We start from the raw sequence: 19,465 nt of genomic DNA on the forward strand, positions 1-19,465 counted from the left end.
CTCCTCAGGAGCGGGGCCTGGGGGCTCAGGATCGGGGCCGGCTCTGGGCCGGGGCTCAGGAGCGGGGCTCGGGGGGCTCAGGATCGGGGCCGGCTCTGGGCCGGGGCTCAGGAGCGGGCGGGGGGGCTCTGGGCTGGGGCTCGGGGGGCTCAGGATCGGGGCCGGCTCTGGGCCGGGGCTCAGGATCGGGCGGGGGGGGGGGGCTCTGGGCCGGGGTTCAGGATCGGGGCCTGGGGGCTCAGGAGCGGGCGGGGGGGGGCGCTCTGGGCCGGGGCTCAGGAGCGGGGCCTGGGGGCTCAGGAGCGGGGCCGGCTCTGGGCCGGGGCTCAGGAGCGGGGCCTGGGGGCTCAGGAGCGGGGCCGGCTGGGCCCGGTGCAGCCTCTCGCGGGCTCTGGCCGGTCCCGCGGCGCCCCTGGTTGCTAGGCCCCCATCCCATCCCGCGCTGCGCGGCGACGGTTGCTAGGATACCCGCTGCCCCTGGTTACGCCGTGCCCGGGTGCCCCGCGCGGCGGGGGGGAGGGGTTCGGGCCCCCCCCCGGTGCAAGATGGCGGTGGAGTGTGACGCGCCCGGTCACGTGCCCTGCCGCGCGCGCCCCCCGCGCGCGCCCCCGGCCCCGAATGTTGTGAATCAAACGCCCCGGCCGCCGCCGCCGCCGCTCCCCGTCGGGTCTTAAAGGGCCAGAGGCCGGGGCGGGGCCCGCGGGCGGGGCGGGGCGCCCCCCACACAGAGCCGCGGGACCCGGGCGCAGGTAGGGCCGGGCGGGGGCTCCCCGGGGTCCTTGCACCGGCGGCCGCGGCGCCTGCCCCCCCTCGCCCCCCCGGCCCCGCTGCTGGCCCCGGGGCGGCGGAGGCGACATGTGCCGCTGCGGGGGGGCTCCCGCGTGCGGTGCGGCGCGGCGCGGCGCGGCTCGGCTCGGCTCGGCGCAGCGCGCGGCCCCGCTCCCTTTGTTGTTGCTTTTGTGTGGCCCCGAGCACATGGCCCGGGGTCGGGCTGCTCTTAAAGTCCCCGCGCCCGGGCACGCGCGGGCCGGCCCAGCGCGGGGGGGGCCTGGCCCTGCCCCCTGCCCCGGGGGGGGCGCTGGCCGGGCGCCCCGAAAACCCAGCGCCGCGCGAACCCCCCCGTTCGGCAGGGCTCGGAGCAGCCGGGCCAGGGCTGAGCTGCGGGGGGGTCCCACCGGCTGCCCGGGACCCCCCGCTCCCGGGGAGGCGGCGTGGATTTGGGGGCGCTGCCGGAGAGGCTGGGTCCAGGGGTTCCCCGGGGGGAGGTGGCGAAGTGCAGCGCCTGGTGACCCCCCAAACTTAGTTTGACTTTCTCCTGCTGCTTCCTCGGCCGCGTGGGTCCTTTCCTGGGGCGCCTGCAGGGTGAGGTGTTGGTGGGGTGCCCCCAGACCCAGGCTGGGGAGTTTCTAGCTGTATGGGGCAGGAGGCAAGACCCCCGTGGAGTGTTCCCTTGGATATTTGGCGCTTGTGCAGTTAATCATAGACTATCAGGGTTGGAGGGGACCTCAGGAGGTCATCTAGTCCAACCCCCTGCTCAAAGCAGGACCAATCCCCAATTTTTGCCCCAAGTCCCTAAATGGCCCCCTCGAGGATTGAACGCACAACCCTGGGTTTAGCAGGCCAGTGCTCAACCCACTGAGCTATCCCTCCCCGCCCCAGTTCTACTCCCCTTCGTCCCCAGCCCCTGTGCACCCAAGGGTGCGGGGTGTGTGCGCATCTGCCCTGGGCAGTGACCGCAGAGCACCAGCCCAGAGAGTTCCTGGTTTTTTCTAGTCTCCTCCCTGAGCAATGAAAGGGACAGTCTGGCCCTGGCCCCTTTGTGTATCATCTCTCCTGCAAACAGCGTCCCCCAGTGTCTGTGAGCCAGTGGCGGTGGGGCAGAGAGAAACGAAGGGGAGTTACCCAGGAGTGAAGAGGTTACAGCTGGCACTTGCAAACAGATGGAGCAGAGTAAATAAACAGGCGGGAGGTTTCTCCAGATGGTGGGAGTGGCGGAGGAGAAGGTCCTTGGAACAACAACCTTGAGACGGTGTGTAAGAATGGAGGAGCCCAGTGCGAGGTGGGGTGGGAACGGGGAGGCAGAGGGTGTGTCTGGGAAGAGGGCTGGTAAAATGGTTGTGAGAAGGTGGCAGCCCAGGGGCTGGGATTTGGGGAGGCTGTCGAGAAGGGAGTTGCTGGGCCTGAGGCCTGTGGAGATGGGGTGAGGATTTCAGCAGGGGTGTACTGGGGTGACGTCCTCGGGGTGGGCAGGCTCTGGAATGCAACGGGGGGTGTGGAGAATTTGGGGTGATGATGGATATTAGGGGGCTGGTCCAGAGGGCATGTATGTGCTGGAGGAGGCTCCCCTTAGCCAAGAGAGGCTTGGAGGGCTGGTCTGTGCTACCAGATGGGGGGTGTGAATGCTCTTGTCTGGCTCTGTTCTTGGCAGCGGTTTTCCAACACAGTACAGTTCTGTCTCAAAGAGCGGCCCTGCGGCACGGCAGGAGGAGGAGGGGGCGTGGTCAAGGCAAAGAGGGAGGGGCCGCTAAGAATGGAATATCGGCCCCTGGTTCTCCCTGTAGTGTAGACAGAGGCTTTTACCATCCTGCAGGTTAAGTGACAGGGTGGTAAGCCTCTGCCCCGCTGTCCGGCACAGCTGCACCAGGAAGATGCTGGGGTGTGGGCAGCTGGATGTTGTATAAGCACGTTAGCGAAGGCAAAGGGCAGCAGTAAAGGGACTGGAAGGGCGACAAACTGAGGGCTGAGCGTGAGCCCCCAGGACTCCAGGTAGGGAGTGGTCCTGGAGCTCTCCCCACTGCCCTCTCTGCGGGGAGGGGAGCAGAGACACCTGCCTAGCCATGGGGGTGGGGTGGAGAGGCCTGCACCATTAAGTGGGTAGGAGGAAGGAAGGGGACAGCCTTCATTGGGGGCGCAGAGATCCCCCGACCCCAGGGGCCTGCTCGAAGCTGTCGGAGGGCCTTCCTGTGAACTGAAGGCGACTGGCCGCCTGTGCTGCTTTCTTTCCTATGACCCACCCTCAGGAGTGGTGACTCAGGGCTGCTGGGGTCTCCTGCGCGCCTGCTCTGGGGGTGTGGTTGTGCTGTCTCTCAGGGTGTGCATGGCTCCCCGCACCTCTGTAAAGGGGCCCCCCTGCAAGTAGCGAGTCTGGATTCCCCAAAGCCTGATCGCTGCTGCTTCTAATGCTGCGAGTTCTCTTTGCTTGCTAAGGCCCTTCCTTGGGTCTCCTGAGAGTCACTCCCAGCAGTGCCTCTGTGAGCCCTTGTGTGGGACACGTGCTTCGTAGCTCGGTGCGTGAGCCGGGCCGAGGTTTGGCCACATTTTGTGCAGAGCCGTGGCAGCCTCTCTTGCTGAGTTGTGCTGGTTCCTTGGGGTTTTTTCTACGATTGCGCGCCTTGCTGCTGTGGAGAGAGGCCCATGGTCTGATCTAAAAGGAAGATGGAGGTTGGCAAATATAAATATTAGTCCGATAAATTGGCAGTTTCTAGCAGAGATTACTTGGGACTTCTGGCCTCTCTGCCACCACACAGGCTGTTGGTGGCATCTTTGAGTTAATGGCTGTTGAATAGCACATGCCCCGACCTTCAGCTCTGAATGGTCTGGGGAGAAATTCCTGGCTGGTCAGCTGTCGGCTCAGAACCCCCTGAAATGTTCAGCTAAAATGAAAACAACAAGGAGACTGATGGCACCTTAAAGACTAACAGATGTATTGTTTTTGTGGATACAGACTAACATAGCTACCCCCCGATAGCTCAGATGAAATGTGTCTATGTAGGGTGCTGTTTTCTGTCAGTGTATGGGACTTACAAGGCCTCCGTTTGTGTAGTATCTGAGGCAGGGTAACAGTGTGATCCCCATTTCACAGACGGGGAACTGGTGCAGGGACAGCCCAAGTGAGGACAGTGACACAAAGGTGGGAGGGATCGTCAGTACAGAGGAGGATCGGAATATTCTTCAGGAAGAATGGGATGCCTTTGAGGACTGGAGTAATAGAAAAGGGATGACGTTTAATAGCATCAAGGGCAAGGTCATGCTCTTGGAGACTAGTAACAAGACTTTGCGCTCTAAGCTCGGGGCTCCTCAGTTGGAACTGACAGAGGGAGAGGGGGACCTGGGCGTGTAGGCCGATCACAGGGTGACCGTGAGCTGCCGGTGTGATGGGGCTGTGAGAAAGGCATGTGTTATCCTAGGCTGGGTCAGGCGATGTGTTTCCAGTAGAAAGAGAGGAGTGTTAACGCCATTGTGCAAGGCCCTGGTGAGTCCTCCTCTGGAATACTGTGCATTGTTCTTGTCACCCGTGTCCAGGAAAGATGAATTCAGACAGGAACTGGTGCAGAGAAGGGCTGTGGTGGTGACCGGGATGTGGAGGGCCGGTCCTCCGAGACAAGCAAAAAGCACTTCATGCGTTTAGCCTAGCAAAGCCGGGGCTGAGCAGGAATCTGGTTGCTGTCCAGAGATGCAGGTCGGGGGTGAACAACGGGAGGGCCCAGGGCTGGTGGAGCTAGAGGTCAGTGCTGGTCCCAGGCCAAATGGCCAGGAGTGGGGTCAGGCTGGAAATGAGAAGGGGTCTAACCAGCAGAGGGGTGAGGCTCTGGACCAGCTGCCCCACAGGAACAATGGGGGGAGAGCAACATAATTATCTTTCATACAGATGTATGAGTGGGATTGTATGGCGGGGTTACCTCTGGTGGGAGGGCCGGGGGGGGCAGGGGTCAGCAGCCTGGGGGGCCATTCTACGTCTTCTCTTTCTAACAGCTCATGTTTTAGGGCTTCCATTGGTCACCTGTAGGATCAGGAAGGAAACCCACTCCCCGCCCGGTGTATTCTGGTTTGGGTTTTTGTCTCCTTTCTCTGAAGCCTCAGGGAGCCCTCTCAGACAAGGGGACCTCGGGGGCTCTGAAGTGGCACCAGGAAGTCTGTCTCTCAGCTGTCTGGTTCTTGCTCACATGGTCAGGATCTGACTGATCACCATGTGTGGGGTCGGGAAGGGGTTTTGCCCCAGCTCAGACTGGCAGGGACCTTGGGGAGTTTTGTCCCCCTCTGCAGCGTGGGGCTCAGGTCGCTTGCTGGGATTGTCTGGCTATCTCACACTAAGTCACTTCCCTGCCGTTGCAGGAGCCTCGGGCATTGGTGCATCTCAGCGCTCCTGTTCTCTGCCCATGGCATGCAGCCAGCAGTTCAGTCTCTGGAGGACTATGGCGCTTTCCCGGTGGTTGGGCCTGGCGTGGGGTGGCCTGAGATGTACAGGAGTTCAGGCCTTAAGCTGGGTGACTGGTGGAGCAGGGACCTGAACCCGGGTCTCCTGGGTCCTAGTGCACTAACCGCTGGCCAGCCTGCCTCTGCATTGCTAACGCTTTGCCACCTGTGACTCTTTGGGTGCACAGAGAGCAGAAGTTATTCGCGGAGCACTGTCCCGAGGGTGGGGAACATTACGCCCCCTCCTTGGAAGTGCTGCCTTTTGTTCTTGAATCTCTGCAGTCAGGACGGGGCGTTCTGGGCGGCCCAGCGCTGCTGAAGCTACAAAGGGCTTCGCTTTATAGTTTTCTGCCTCTTCTAAAACTCAGTCCTTTCAGATAGTGCCATGTCTGCGTCTCGTCTCTCGTTGGTGTATAATGTGTTTCTCAGGATGCCCCTACAGTTCTGGGAACTTGGTGTTTCTAGGCAGGGCTTGAAAGTGCTCTGTAATCGAGGGCGGGTAGGAAAAGTTATGGCAAAATGAGACTCCTCCCCAAAGCCTGAGTGGCAGTGGGGCTATTGGATTGGTGGCCTTGCTTTATTTAGGCATCTGAGCGCCTCCCTCTCCTTTCCAGTGTGCTTTGATCAGCAGTGAAATAGTTGAGACTGACACTTAAATCACCATTATTAGGCTCCAGAGTTAACAGCTGGTTGAGGTGTATGAGCAGCTCATGCCCCTCACAGCTCTTGCTTCAGGCTGTCTGCGGACTCAGCTAGACATCATTCCTGGGTCAAGCTTGAGTCACAGTGGGATGGTTATCTTTGCACCCAGAAGGGCTAATGTAAAAGCTAAGAATCTGGAGCAGGAGCTGGATTCCTCATGGAAGCACTGGGGTGGTGCCCCTGTGGGGGAAGGCCAGCCTCTGTGTGACATTTCAGAGGTTGGTCTGGGTCAGGGGTCCGCGCCTGCCCAGTGAGGGCGGCTGGCTGAGCGACAGCTGCAGGGGGCCAGCTGCCCTAGCAGAGCCTCGCCCAGCAGGTGGGTTTCAGTCGAAGTTCTTAGGGGGCGTTTCCTGCCCTGGGAACTGTTGGGAAATGCATGTGCTGACACGGTACTGAGCACTAGTGCGGCCAAGGGTGTGAGCTGGCAGTGGGGGGGTCCGCAGCCTTCAGACCCTGCTCATTTGGCCAGCAGTGACAGGGCCTGCGTGATTACATCTGCCTGTGATCTCTGGGGGAGCAGGGCGGGTTTTTCAGTAATCCCACCTCCCTATCGTGGGATGCTGTTTCACCTTTGTGTTGATTGTGTGTATCACTGTATTGCCCACGGGCCCCTTGGTGCTGTGCAGACTCAGAGCAGAGAGAGCCGCTCCCTGCCCCAAAGAGCGGCTGGCCAGCTAAGGAACGAATGAAGCTCCTGGATAGGAGTAAAAGGGGAAGGTGGCACCCTGGGGGCGTCAACACTTCCCGATTTCCAGACCCTTGTGGAGAACGTGGTCCCTGCCCTCTCGCAATGGGCTCTCCGGGAGGAGCATCGCACCAGTGCCTAGCCCCGGTGTGACTGCCCCACGGCATCCCTCGGGCTCTGCTCTTCTTGGGGAGCCGCAGGGAGGGTGGAGGCTCATCCCCCCCCTGCGCTGGTGCCCGGGATGGGGCGGGCCGGGCCAGGCCCAGTGCCCCCAGGAGGGACGCTGACAGTGCCTGTGTCCCTGGGGAGGGGGGTGGAGCCCTGGGAGCTGGCTGACCTGAGCGGCAGGAGGGCAGGTCCCGGGCAGCAGCCTGCATAGGGGGCCCTTGAAGGTGCTGTGGAGTGGAGGGGGCTGGTAACGACAGCAGGCCTGGCGTAGCGAGGGGCCCAGGACGTTCCTGGGGCTCTGGCTGGTGCAGAGCTGTGGTGCTCGCAGGGATGGGGAGGCTGAGGCTGTGGCTGGCTGAGCCCCCTTCTCTCCCTGCCGCGGGCTCAGCCCCGTGAGAGCCACCTGCCCAGCAGGTGTGTGCCCCAGTGCGGAGCCAGCAGCTGTGTGAGCCGGGCCAGCGCCCCGTGCCCGGCTGAGGCTTTACTGCGGAGCTTGGGCCAGGCGCGCTCGGCCATGTGGAGAAAACCCGAACCCAGCTCCCTGGGGGCCTCCCTGAGGCTCCTGGGCCCACAGTGTGACACCTGAGTGTGGAGCGGGCAAGCTGGCAGAATGGGGGAGCCCCTTGGTGCTGACAGGCTGGAGAGCAGCACTGGGTGGGCGGGGGAAGGCGTAGCATTCCGGTTCTCTCTACCATTGCAGCCAGGAGGGGCCAGGGCCCGCTAACTGCCCCTGCTCATAGCTACAGGGCAGGCGCTGCCCTGCGGTTTGAACCCAAGGGCTCTATAGACACCAGTGCCCGGAGTCTCTCACGCTTGGGCAGGCGGCTCGGGCCACGGCGGGGGAGAGGCGCGGCCCAGCAGTAGCAGAAGTGGGACGAGAACCCAGGAGCCCTGGCGCTAGCTGCGAGATGCACGGGTCCCCAGGGAGAGCAGCCCCCTGCGTGCGGCCCGGAGCCCAGCAGGACCCGGTGGCAGCAGGTCGGCTCCTGTCCCCGGAGGCGCCCGGAGGCTTGTCTAGTCGAGTGACGTCCTCCCGCTGTGAGCAGCAGCCCAGCCACACGCCCGTGCTGTGCTGCCCCAACCCAGCCACGTCCCGCAAGATGGCGCGGCTGGGGGTGGGGGCCGGCCCCTCCCGGCACTCAGCTTCGTTGTGCCGTTGGGACTGTCAGCGGTGCAGACGCTATGGGATCCTGGTACGGCGGGTGCCTGGCCTCGCCAAGCCCTGGGCATTGTGGGAAAGCATTACAAAAATGTTAATCCCAGGGGTTTAGATGCTGGCATGGAGTGAGAGCTGCCCAGCCCCACGCAGGAGGCCGTCGGGGTCACCGCTGGGGGCACCCGCGCTGCGGGGCCAGCTGTTAACTGCATCATTACCACGCTGAATAGAATATGCCCAGGCCCTTGTGCTGCTGAACTGTCAGCTGGCCTGGAGCAGGGGTGTGAGCCGGGGGTCAGCCCCCTTCCCCCCTGGTTCTCCTTGGCACGGCTGCTTTCGTGCCCTCCTCTCCTCCTTCGCGCCCGTTTCTCCCTCGTCTGCCCCGCCCTGCTGGGGGGCCCCTGCATGTGTAGACCGCTGGCCTGGCACTCACGGCCTGTGCCCTGCACTCCCCGCCTTCTCCTGCCCCAGGAGGGGAGCAGCAATGGGAGCGTGTCGGTTTCTCGGCAGCCCTGGGGGGCAGGTGGAGCAGAGCGCACGGGGGAGACGCCGGGCAGGGACTCGGGGATCAGAGGAGAGAGCGAGATGGAGACAGACGGTCTGTGTGCGGGAGGGGCGTGAAGTCGGGGTCCCACCAGGGCAGAGGCCCCTGGTGCTGTTGCCTATGGGTGGGAGAGCCCTGGGCAGGGTGCGCCGGGCGGCCCGCAGGGCTGGGGGTTCACTGCCTTCTCGTTCTTGGCAGGCTGTGAGGTGCTGGTGTCTCGTCCCGCTCGGAGCCTGAGGCCCAGCGCGCCCTTCTGCCTCCCCGTCGTCACCAATGCGACCATGGGAACTGGCAGTCAATAGGCGGCCTCCCTCTGCCCCCTTCAACCCGCGGCGTTTCTCGGGGGGACCCTGCAGCAGCCCCGAGCACCTCAGGCGAAGGTACAGTCCCTCCCTCGCCCGGGAGTGCCCCTGCCACCACCTGCTGGCTGTCGCCAAAGGAGGGCCTTTCCTTCAGCTTCCTCCATGGGCAGGGCTGGGACAGCCAGGGCTCACCGGGAGAGCTCTGGGGCCATTGCAGTGGGAGGAAGGGGATCTCCCCTGCCCGCCCAGCAGCTGCTTGGGATCTTAGTGGGCAGGTAGGAGGAGTGATTCATAACGTCCCGGGCGCCCCCCTGGCCGCGTGACCAGCATGGCCCCGGGCTCTGGTTCCCCGGGGACACCCCTGGAACGCTAACGGCCCACGCCTGAGGCTGTGCCCGTTTCCTCCAAGGAGCCTGGCGGGACAGACGGCAGTGCATCCGGAACTCAGAGCGTGGGGGCTTGTCAGCTCGGGGGGCTTGTCAGCTCGGGGGCCTGGCCGACCTCACCTGCTGGGGCAAAGCCAAGCACGGCCGGGCGCCCCCGGCCCCAGTGTATCCGACTCCAGCCAGGCAGGCGAGGCTCACCCTGCCTGGGAATGGGGTGGGCTAGAGGTGTGTTGGTCTGAACTTGGCACTCACCGGCAGACTTACAACTGAGCCCCACAGGAGCCGCGCCTCGGGGGATGCTGAGGGGGGACCTCATGTCCCAGCTCTCTGCACACCCAGGGGGTGCTCTCCTAGCCGGGTTTGCTCCGACCCCACGTGTCCCACGCAGCACCAGCCCCGCATGGTCAGTGCTGCTGTGGTCTGAGACCTGCCAGCCCCTCCCCCTGCTGTCCCGGGGTGTAATGTCTGCGTGGGGCTGGCCCAGGCACTGCCCAGTCTGTGCCAGCTGCAGGGCCCGGAGGTCATTCCTGGTCTGTTCCTTCCCCATGGCGGCCGCACAGCCCCGCGTCCAGGCGTCTGTGGGGACGACGCGACCGACCTCTGCAAACCCTGCTGGCCCAGGATGAGAACTACTTGCACCCTGCCTTCCCCCCGCAGCAGCGTCTCCCTGTAGACGAGCCCCGAGCGTACGCTCTCGCCAGCACGCCGCCACGAATGCTTCACCCAGCCGCTCACCCGCCCCACCAGAGCCCATTCATGGTGGATCTCCACGAGCAGGTAGGGCAGGGATGGGGACTGCGCTGTCCCTGGGGGCAGGAGGGGCAGGGGTTTGGAGCTCCCCAGCAGGGAGGGGGCCAGGGTGACGTCCCTGCGGAGCCCCCTCCCCACAGGCCCATGTCCCAGAGGTCAGCAGTTATCACCCAGGTGCCAATGGGTGTCCCTGGGGCTGGAGCCAGGGGGTAGCAGACAAGTTTTGACATGCTGCTGTGGCAGCTTTGTCCAGCCCTGCGCAGGTTCCTGGGGTGCCTGCCGGGGCCCAAGGACCCAACTGGGCAGAGGCTGAGCCCTTGACTTGCCCGCTGGTGTAGAGCCCTAGGGGAGTCCTGGGCCCAACCGATAGGCTGTTACTGCAAAGTGCAGGCCTCCCAGCGCCCCGATCCGGTGTGACTGACGCCCCCTCTCAAAGGGGCACCGAGCGTCTGCTGGCCTGGCCAGCCGCAGCCCCGCAGGCGGTGGGTGTGTCCCCTCCCTGGAGATTGTGCGTGGCCATGGAGTCCGGATTATGGGCCTTTGCCGGCCCAGCTTGGCCACGCACCAGCTGCTATTCAGCAGGAGCTAACCGCAGCCAGACTCTGAATTCCTGCGGCCATCTGTGCCCAGAGCCGCCAGGGTGCCGCGGCCGGAGGGCCTCCTTCCGACCCCCCCAGATGTGCGCTGTGGCCGTGCCTGGCGCTGCTGCGTGTGCACACGCCTGGAGACCCCGTGCCTGCCTGGCTCGCCCAGAATCGGCTCGGCAGCCTCCCGTCCCCTGCAGGAAGGGCTGAGCTCCAGGGTCCCGGGGCTGTTGGGTGAATGACCCATGGGGCGATGTCCTCTGATGCCCTGTGGCGTGTCCCCCTCTGCTCATGCAGATGCCCAGTGCCAAAGGGTTGGGTGCCCAGAGAGGCTGTTTTTGGGGGGAGCCCCTCGCCCCACCTCGAGCTGCTCCTGCCAGGGGCCGTGCCTGGTCTCTGCCCAGCCAAGGGCTGCGCTGGCAAGGTGCTGGGAGCCACAGGGCTAGGCCCGGGAGCGCACGGCCTGCTGCGAGGGCCCCACGGGGATGTGGGCTCAGCTGTGGCTGGGGCAGGCTGGTGCCAGGAGCCCCCTCTGATGGTGCTTCATGTGTCTCCCTTTGCAGGTGCACCAGGGCCCTGTCCCCCTCTCCTACACGGTGACCACGGTAACCACGCAGGGCTTTCCTATCCACGCAGGCCAGCACATCCCCGGGTGCAGCACGCAGCAGCTCCCTGCATGCTCCGTGATGTTCAGCGGGCAGCATTACCCACTCTGCTGCCTCCCTCCCCCGGTGAGTCCGGGGCGCCCACCCCCTGCTGCCTGGGGCTTGTGGGGAGCCGGCATCCTGGGCCCAGCAGGGAAGTGCCGCGGGAGAGGGAGCGGGGCCGGTAACCGGCAAGAGGAGCTCTGGACGGAGCCCTGAAAAGGAAAGATTGGGGGAGTGGCGTGGCGGGGATACAGCTCCTTGGACCTGTGACACCTTTGTCAGCCACAAAACCCTGTGGCTCTTGGCCCCTGTCCCCTCCCCAGCTGGGTGATCAGGGGATGGGGCAGCCAGGGGGCTCTGCAAGGGTGGGGTGCTGGGAGACTGACACCCCCCTCCCCGTGCGCTCTCCCTTCCTTCCCAGCTCATCCAGGCATGTGCCATGCAGCAGCTGCCCGTCTCCTACCAGACCTTCCCACCCATCCTCTCCAGCGACCATTACATCCTGCACCCACCCCCACCAGTGCCGCCTCACCAGCCCCCACACATGGCCCCCCTCGGCCAGTTCCTGCCGCTGCAGGCCCAGCACCCGCGCATGGTGAGTGTGGGGACAGGGCGGTGTCCGCGTACTGCCGGGGGATGGGCTGGGCTCCTGGCCATGGAGCAGACCCTGTGGCTATGGAATGGGCTGGGGTGAGTCTGCCCCCCGGGGTCCCTGCCTGGCGTGCAGCCTCGCTGGGCAGGGGCACTTCTGGCTCTGCCTGGCCCTGGCAAGCTCGGCAGGGCAGGGCGGGCACGGTGACCTCTGGGGCTCGTGTTGCCAGGCCAGTGCCCACGCTGCAGCCGTGCTCCTGGGATGGACTCGCATCTGGAGCAGGTGGGAGGGAGGGCAAGGTTTCCTGCAGGGTGGTGTCTGTGTGAGCTGCCGATCCCCATGGGGGCTTCGCTGGCAGGGCAGAGCGGCCCCTGGCCCCGTGTGCACAGCAGGGTCCCCTGTCACCGAGCCCCCCTCCTCCCGGCCCCATGTGCACAGCAGGGACCCCTGTAACTGACTCACGCTCTCTCTCCCCACCCCTGCCAGCCTCTGCAGAGGATAGACAATGAAGTGGAGTTGCGAGGGGAGCAGCATCCCATTGGAGGCTTCGCCTACCCGCCCTCTCCCCACGCCCCAGCGCTGTCCCCCTCCGTCCCGCTGCATTACCTCCCCCACGACCCGCTGCACCAAGATCTGCCATTTGGCGTGGTAAGTCCCCGCGTGGGGAGTGGGGCGGCTGGGGTGGGGGAAGCCTCCCCCCCAGGGCTCTGAGCTCGGGGAACGCAGCCGCACCCCCAGAGAGGAGCTGGGACAGGGCCGTGCTGGTGGGAAGCAGGGGTGTCCTCGGTGGAGTTGGGGCCCCGGATCCCCTGCGCTGGCTGCCTGGGGCAGCTGCTCCCCCTCTGCCCAGTCTGCGTGGTGGGGTACGGGCCGGGTGTGCCCCTCCCGGCTAGGGGCCGCTCACCTGGCCCCGTGCTCTCTCCCTGCAGCCATACCCGCCCATGATGCCACGACGACTGAGTACCCAGCGATACCGACTGCAGCAGCCCCTGCCGCCCCCCCCCCCCGCCGCCGCCGCCCCCCTACTACCCCAGCTTCCTGCCGTACTTCCTGTGAGTACCCGCGGGGGGCGTCTGCGGGGCTGGGTCCCCTCGCACCCCCAGGGGCAGGTGTCAGGCCTCTGCCCCGCCGGGGGCTGTGGGGGTGGGGGGTTGGGTTGTGGTTCCTTGGAAAAGCCCCTCTCCCCTCCCCAGAGTGACACACACCCTGCAGGGTCCCGCTGCTCTTGGATAACTGCCCCGCCCCCTCTCTCCCCAGCTCGATGCTCCCCGTGTCGCCGTCGGCCGTGGGGCCCACGCTCAGCCTCGACCTGGATGTGGACGATGTGGAGATGGAGAATTACGAGGTGTGCCAGCCTCTCCTGCTGGAACTTCAGCCGCTCGCTGGGAGGAATCTGGCCGTGGGGGTGTGGGGCAGACACTCGGGGAAGGGGTGGGCGCTCTGCTGGGACCCCTCAGATGAGGGCTGGGGAAGGGGCTGCTGGCCCCTGGACAGGGGGGCTTGGGGACCTGTGCATGGGGTTTCAAGAGGGAGCTGAGCTCTGTGTCCCCGTTCCGCCCCCAGGCGTTGCTGAACCTGGCTGAGCGGCTGGGCGAGGCCAAGCCGCGGGGCCTCACCAAAGCAGACATCGAACACCTCCCATCGTACCGCTTCAACCCCGAGAGCCACCAGTCAGAGCAGAGCCTGTGAGTGACGCTGGGCGTGGGGAGTGTGCCTGAGCTCCTGGGGGGCAGGGGCCGGTCTCGGGGCATTGGGGGTGTATCTGAGCTCCCGGGGGCAGGGCCGGGGCAGGGGCCGGTCTCGGGGCATTGGGGGTGTATCTGAGCTCCCGGGGGCAGGGCCGGGGCAGGGGCCAGGCTCGGGGCATTGGGGGTGTATCTGAGCTCCCGGGGGCAGGGCCGGGGCAGGGGCCAGGCTCGGGGCACTGCACTGACCCGGCATGTCCCCTCCGGCGCTGGTGGAGCCGGCGGCTGGTGACGGTTCCCTCCCCCCAGGTGCGTCGTGTGCTTCAGCGACTTCGAAGCAAGGCAGCTGCTCCGGGTTCTGCCCTGCAACCACGAGTTCCACGCCAAGTGTGTCGACAAATGGTTAAAGGTACCTGCGCTGGGGGCTGCTTCCGCCTGGATACGCAGGGGCGGGGGCTGAGCGCCCGGCCCGGGGAGGGCTCCGGAGTGTCCGAGCCACTGGGCCCGGTGCCTCTGTGAATCCGAGCCCGGAGCGGGTTTCAGCAGCTCCCTCTGGTGGTGGTGGCCGCGGAGTGGTGGGGTGAATCGCTGGTCTTGCTGCCCCACCCCCCTTGATTCCTCTGGGTAAACCCGATGTTCTTGGAGTGTGTCAGTGGGGATTCCCCGCAGCGCACGTGTGTGAAACGGGGCGTGTTTGAACTGCCCTGTCCCTCGGGGCCATGCACGCGCCCGTGTGAGGGCACGAAGGGCGGGGCGGGCGCTCTCCCCCCACGCAGCTCCTGCTGCTGCCCGTGCCGTGAGCCGGGACCGGGCACGCGTGCAACCCGCTACTTCTTAGCTCAGGCTAGACGTCTTCAAACCCTGCCAGAGCCTTCAGCCCGGTCAGACAGCCCCTAACCCGGCTGCTCCCCACCCTGCCCGGCTGGACTCGGGGGTCGCACACGCCGCTCCCCTGCAACAGCCCACGGGGCAAACGAGCTCCTGAGTCTTGGTGGGGGACGAGCAGCCGTTGTCTGCGCCCGCCGAGCAGGCTGGCATGGAGAACGGGGCTGAGGCTGCGCCCTGGCAGACGCCAAAGCCAGGCCCACGCAGGGTGCCTTGCAGAGCTGTGCACTCCCGCAGTGAGGTACGGCAAAGTCCCCCGAGAGGAGGCCCACAAGCCCTGCATCCTGGGCTGGGGAGGAGCAGTCTCCGGGGTGCTGAGCCCAGCTCTGGGTAGGGCCCAGCCTGGTCCGGCACAGGGCCCGACACATCTGTGCTGCCCCTGTGCAGGGTTACTCCTGAGCTCGGCCGTGGGCTTCTCCTGCAGAGCCCAGCATCCACTGGCCTGTTGGCACCCATGACTCAGTGATACTCCTGCGACATGCAGCCATGGCCCTGTTGGGGTGTGGGGCCCACCACTGAGGGGAGGGACGAGATCTGCCCCTCCGGTGGCTAGATGGATGCTGGAAAGCCAAGACTGAGGTCCAGGGGCAGAGCAACGCCGGCACCTTGGCTCCCTGCTGGAGGATCTTGTTGTCAGCAGGGGCTGTGGCCGGGTGGGGCAGATGTTCGGGGAAGGGGTGGGAGCCCCCTTGGACATGCTGGGCAAAGCGCTGGAGAAGGCTGCTGGCCCATCTGTGCCTGGCTCAGAGGGCAGAGACACTGCATGGTCCCAGTATCTGCACCTGCTGCCAGCTGGCAGCCGAGTGTCCCCATGTGATGGTCAAGCCACTCTCTGCCAGGGCACAGGCAACGTCCGACCTCCTGCTCCAGAGGCCTTTGAGAGCGGGGAGGCTGCCCGTGGGGTAACCTGCCGCCCTTCGCAGCTGGGGCAGGTGCCAGGCTTGGGAGCACCGTGCTGCCAGCCCTGTGTGCCGGACGCTCCCATGCCCAGGGAGGGCAGGGACGTGCGTTTCCTTACCCGACCACCTGCCCCCAGCCCGCTTTCAGAGCCCTCGGCTGCACAGGGTGGGAGCTGGGCAGGGTGGCAGCTGGCTGGCACAGGGGCATATCGTGTCTGTGCGCAGCCCCTGCTCTCTAAACACCCCCCCGGTGTCGTGGGTTCCTGGCTGACTGCGGCACCCGAAGAGCCAGCTACCGCAGGGAACAGCCCTGTTCTCTGGTGACGAATGCGGCTGTCTCTTGGCTGGGGCGCCCTGGGGACGTGGTGCTCTGGCCCCAGGAGATAGGGCTGCTGGTCTCACCCTCCTCTCCTTCCCCCCCAGGCGAACCGCACGTGCCCGATCTGCCGGGCGGACGCGTCCGAGGTGCACCGGGAGGCCGAGTGAGGCTCACAGACACTTTGCCGCACAATTCACTAGAGGAAGAGGACCTTGGGCAAGGGGCCCGGGCCACCAGCCCGCCCCCTGGGCCCGGCCGTGCGCTTAGCCCCAAGGCTCTCCTCGGCTGTGGTGAGAATAGAAGCAATCTAGGATCCCGGACACCCCTCCTCCTCCCCCTGGGCCTGGTGCGCTCCCCGTGGCGCCGGAGCTGGCCCCGGAATGGTGCTGGGGGTGTGGGCAGAGGCGCCTCCCCGTGCTCCGCGCACCCCAAAGACGCCGGCCTCGCGCCATCACTTTCCGCTCTTTCTATCTGTTGGGTTTGGGTTTTCTCTTGAGTTTGGGTTTGTGGCTGCGTGACCCGGGCGCGGCGAGGACGGCACTGGAGGAAGCCTGGCAGGTTTGATCGCACCAGCAGCCCGAAGCAGGAGGGCCAGGCGAGCTGCCCGAGATGGACGGAGCCCTGGCGGGCAGCAGGAGGAAAGGGTCAGTGGTGCACAGGCACAGCAACCCGAGGCATTACCGGGGGCCAGGCCTCTCCCACCCCCTAGTCCAGCCTCCCGTGGAGAGCGGGTCAGGCTGGGGCCTGGCACTGTCCCGCAGGAGCCCGGACAGGAGGATCCCCAGTTCCACTGTCCTTCCCTTCCCCTGGGCTGGCCGGCCGCTCTGCCAGGAGTGAGGGACGGGGGTGGGGAAGCAGGCTGAGCTCCAGCTATACCCTTCCCGCGCTTCGCTGACCCATCCCTGCCTGTGTGCCCGGTGCGAGCCCCCTGCGCCGTGGCTGGAGCCCGAGTGAGGACTCTGCATGCCACACGTCCCGGCTTGCCGGGCAGGCGGCCCCGGAGCGGGCTCCGGCCTCATTTTTAGATATGCTCGAGGTGAATTGTAACTGCCCTGTGCAGAGGGTGACGGAGGAGCCCCCCTGTACCTCCAGCCCCGCTATAGCTGCTCTGTGCTGAGCTGTCGGGCAGTCACGAGGCTGCCAGCAGGGCCCTGCGCTGAGCGGTGGGGGGCTGGGGGGCAGCAGGTGGGCATTGATTTATGGATCGTCCCTTCCCCCAGCTTGTATCATGGAGAAGCCGAGCTGGTGCTCCCCCTCCCCCCTCCCTCTGCCTCCACCCCAGCCCCAGGAGAAGGTGCCCTGGTAATGCCTCTGCATGATCTGTTGCTTGTGCCCTGGGTCTGGTCCTGTGGGTGCACGCACTGTGCTGCCCAGACGCCTCCCAGTCGAAGCCCGGGAGCGGCCAGCCCGGTGCCTGAAGTGTTTGTCGTGGAAGTCGTGTTGCATGACGTAACGAGAAGAACTCTCTTCCTGGGGCAGGGGAGACGGACGCCAGCCCCGGGTCGGTGTTCACTATATGCATGCGTGTCTGGGCGGCTTGGAACGTGGTATTGACTCACTGGCCAGCGGGGGCGAGGGGCTCTGTGCTCAGCTGATTACTGCCAGGCACCGGGCTGCACGTGGCCAGCACCTCAGGAGGACCGTAAGATTTTCAGGACATTTCCCCCCTCCCCCCAAGGTAAACTGAGTCAGGAGGAGCCCGGAGAGGAGGAGCCAGCTTAACCAGCAGACGCATGCTGATGTTCCCTCTCCACCGGCCAGAGGTGAGAAGTTGGGGAGGGAGGGAGGGGTCAGAGAGAGCAGCACCCCCTTCTCGTTTGCTGTGCCCCACCCCTCCCCCAGCTCACTTGCACCTGGGGCGAGGGTTGGCCACCAGAATGGCCCCCGGTGCTCTGAGCTTCCCACAGGCGGACTGGGGCTTTGCCCCCCTCCCCCAGGGTGGAGCGGGGCAGGGAGGTGGGACTGCTCTGCTGCTGGGAAGCCCTGGCTGGGCCATGGTGGCCGTAGCTAGGACAGGAAGCGGGTGGGGTGAGGGGTTTTGTGGATGGGGGGCGGTGGGGGCTCCCCTTTTTAAAACAGCGGGTCAGTGCCATGCGCTGGCTCAGCAGTACTGCGCTCTGGAGCAGGGGGGGACGTCTGGGGACGTGGCCAGGGGGACTGGGCCGGGTCTCCGCAGCCATGCAGGGTTTGGGGTCGGGCAGCAGGAGCCGGGCTGCTCACCGGAGTTCCTGGCTGGGGGTGGGGGGTCCCAGGAAGCCAGACCCCCAGTGGTTGGTGTTGGGGGGCTGGTGTTCAGAATCCAGCTGGCAGCGTGTGGGTGGGGGGCTCTGTCCCAGGAGGATGGTCCCCCAGCCGCCCCCCCAGGTTAGCTCAAGGCAGAGCTGGGAGCCTCCCGGCCTGGCCTCTTCGGGCCTCTTGCACCCTATGCCTGGGGCACAGGCACGGGAGGCCGGGCTGTGGCAAAACAGCCACTTCTGCGTGGCCGCAGCGAAGGCCCTTCCTGCTCTCGTGGCCAGCGGAATCGTGGTATTTCCAGACGGGGCCCAGCTGCTCCATTATGCACAATCCCGTTTGTGGCGGAAGCTTTTACGCTGTCCCGGGAGAGCTGCGCTTCCGGCCGGCTGAGGCATCGGGCTGGGGTTTGCTCTGGGGCCAGCCAGCAGCCCCCCTGGCCTCTCCTGCCTGCCAGGCCAGCGCCCGCTCCTGAGCTCAGGCAACCCGCTCAGACCCAGCACCCCCTCCCCCCGCTTTCAACCCACACGAATAACCAAAGGTCTCTTCTGTACATAGCCGCAGCGACGTGGCTCTCTGTAGAGCCACTCGGAGCAGTGTTAGCACCCCCCCGTTTTAAAGCCCCTTTACAGGTGCCCCGTGAAAAGCCTTACGGTTCTTTTGATGGTGACTCGAAAGCTCACAGCTCGTGTGCTGCAGAATTTATTCCAATGAGCAGCTAAAGTCTCCTTTAAAAACAGCCCCCGTTATTTAGGATGTTTGTGATTGCTGATTGTGCTGTAGATACCACTGTTCCCAGTGAGTTCCTGTGGTGGGGTAGTGGGCTGTTTACTGTTCTATTATTCCAGTCCCCGGGCCCTCCAGAGGGAAAGCTCGGCGGCCCCCCTGGACGGTGCTAGGACGTGTGTTCTGTGTTAGAAAGGTTTCTATCTATATATATATATATAAATATATATATAATTTTTTTGCTCTGTTACTTGCACATTTTACAGTTACCTCATTTCCCCATGTATGTATTTGAGAAAAGGCTAATATATAGAGAAAACGGTTCTGAAAGCTCTAAACGTGTGTGGGTTTTCCATTCCATTGGACTCGTATTGGGTTTGTAGCATTTCACACACCTAGGCCGTTGTATTATATACATGTGTATTATACGGATTGAAATTTTTAACAGATTTGTACTTTTTTTAAAATGGAAGTTGCTAGTTCGGCTTGATCAAGTAGTGCAATCATTATTTTTTTTAATGTTGTGGCTGATTTTGAGAGGGATACTCACTAATAAATGTATGATGTATACCAATGCGCCGCACCCAGCCTCTCTCTCCTCGTTGCCTCTGGCTACTGCTGGCCCAGGGAGCGCCACGGGTGCTCGCCCGCTTAGCGTGGGGCTCAACGCCTGCTCCCCCAGCTGCCAATCACGTGGTCAGCTTCCCGGCAGCCTGGGGCTGGCCCCAAGTCTACACCCAGCACAGCGGGCAGCATGTCCTGGAGCCTGCAGGGCCCAGCATGCAATGCTCTAGCTTGAGTCACACTTCCCTTCTGCATTGCATGCTGGGCCTGCAGCTTCCAGGTGCTGCACCTCCCTATGGGAGCGAAGAGGGGAGGGGTCCGTGTTGCCCTTGCACAGGGGCAGGAGCCTGGCCACCCCTGCCCGCAAGTGAGAGTCGCGGCTGTACCCCGGTGACTGATGGGAGCAGGGGGCCAGGCCCTGGGGGGAAGCAGCCCCTTGCTCCTGA

At 64.7% G+C, this 19,465-nt stretch overlaps 1 protein-coding gene across 1 annotated transcript; it reads left to right on the forward strand.

Annotated features, from left to right (window-relative positions):
- Positions 1-619: 619 nt before the first annotated feature.
- On the forward strand, positions 620-19,029 carry RNF44 (ring finger protein 44). The gene is given in 12 exon segments (XM_077825447.1): positions 620-749; positions 8,647-8,828; positions 9,697-9,913; positions 11,034-11,201; positions 11,539-11,712; positions 12,196-12,357; positions 12,639-12,701; positions 12,703-12,761; positions 12,967-13,054; positions 13,273-13,394; positions 13,704-13,803; positions 15,602-19,029. Coding segments are annotated over 11 exon segments (1,323 nt in total). The 5' UTR covers positions 620-749; positions 8,647-8,721; the 3' UTR covers positions 15,665-19,029.
- The last annotated feature ends 436 nt before the right edge of the window (positions 19,030-19,465 follow it).

The sequence above is a fragment of the Eretmochelys imbricata genome, chromosome 8 (assembly GCF_965152235.1).
Source record: "Eretmochelys imbricata isolate rEreImb1 chromosome 8, rEreImb1.hap1, whole genome shotgun sequence".
Classification (NCBI taxonomy): Eukaryota; Metazoa; Chordata; order Testudines; family Cheloniidae; genus Eretmochelys; species Eretmochelys imbricata.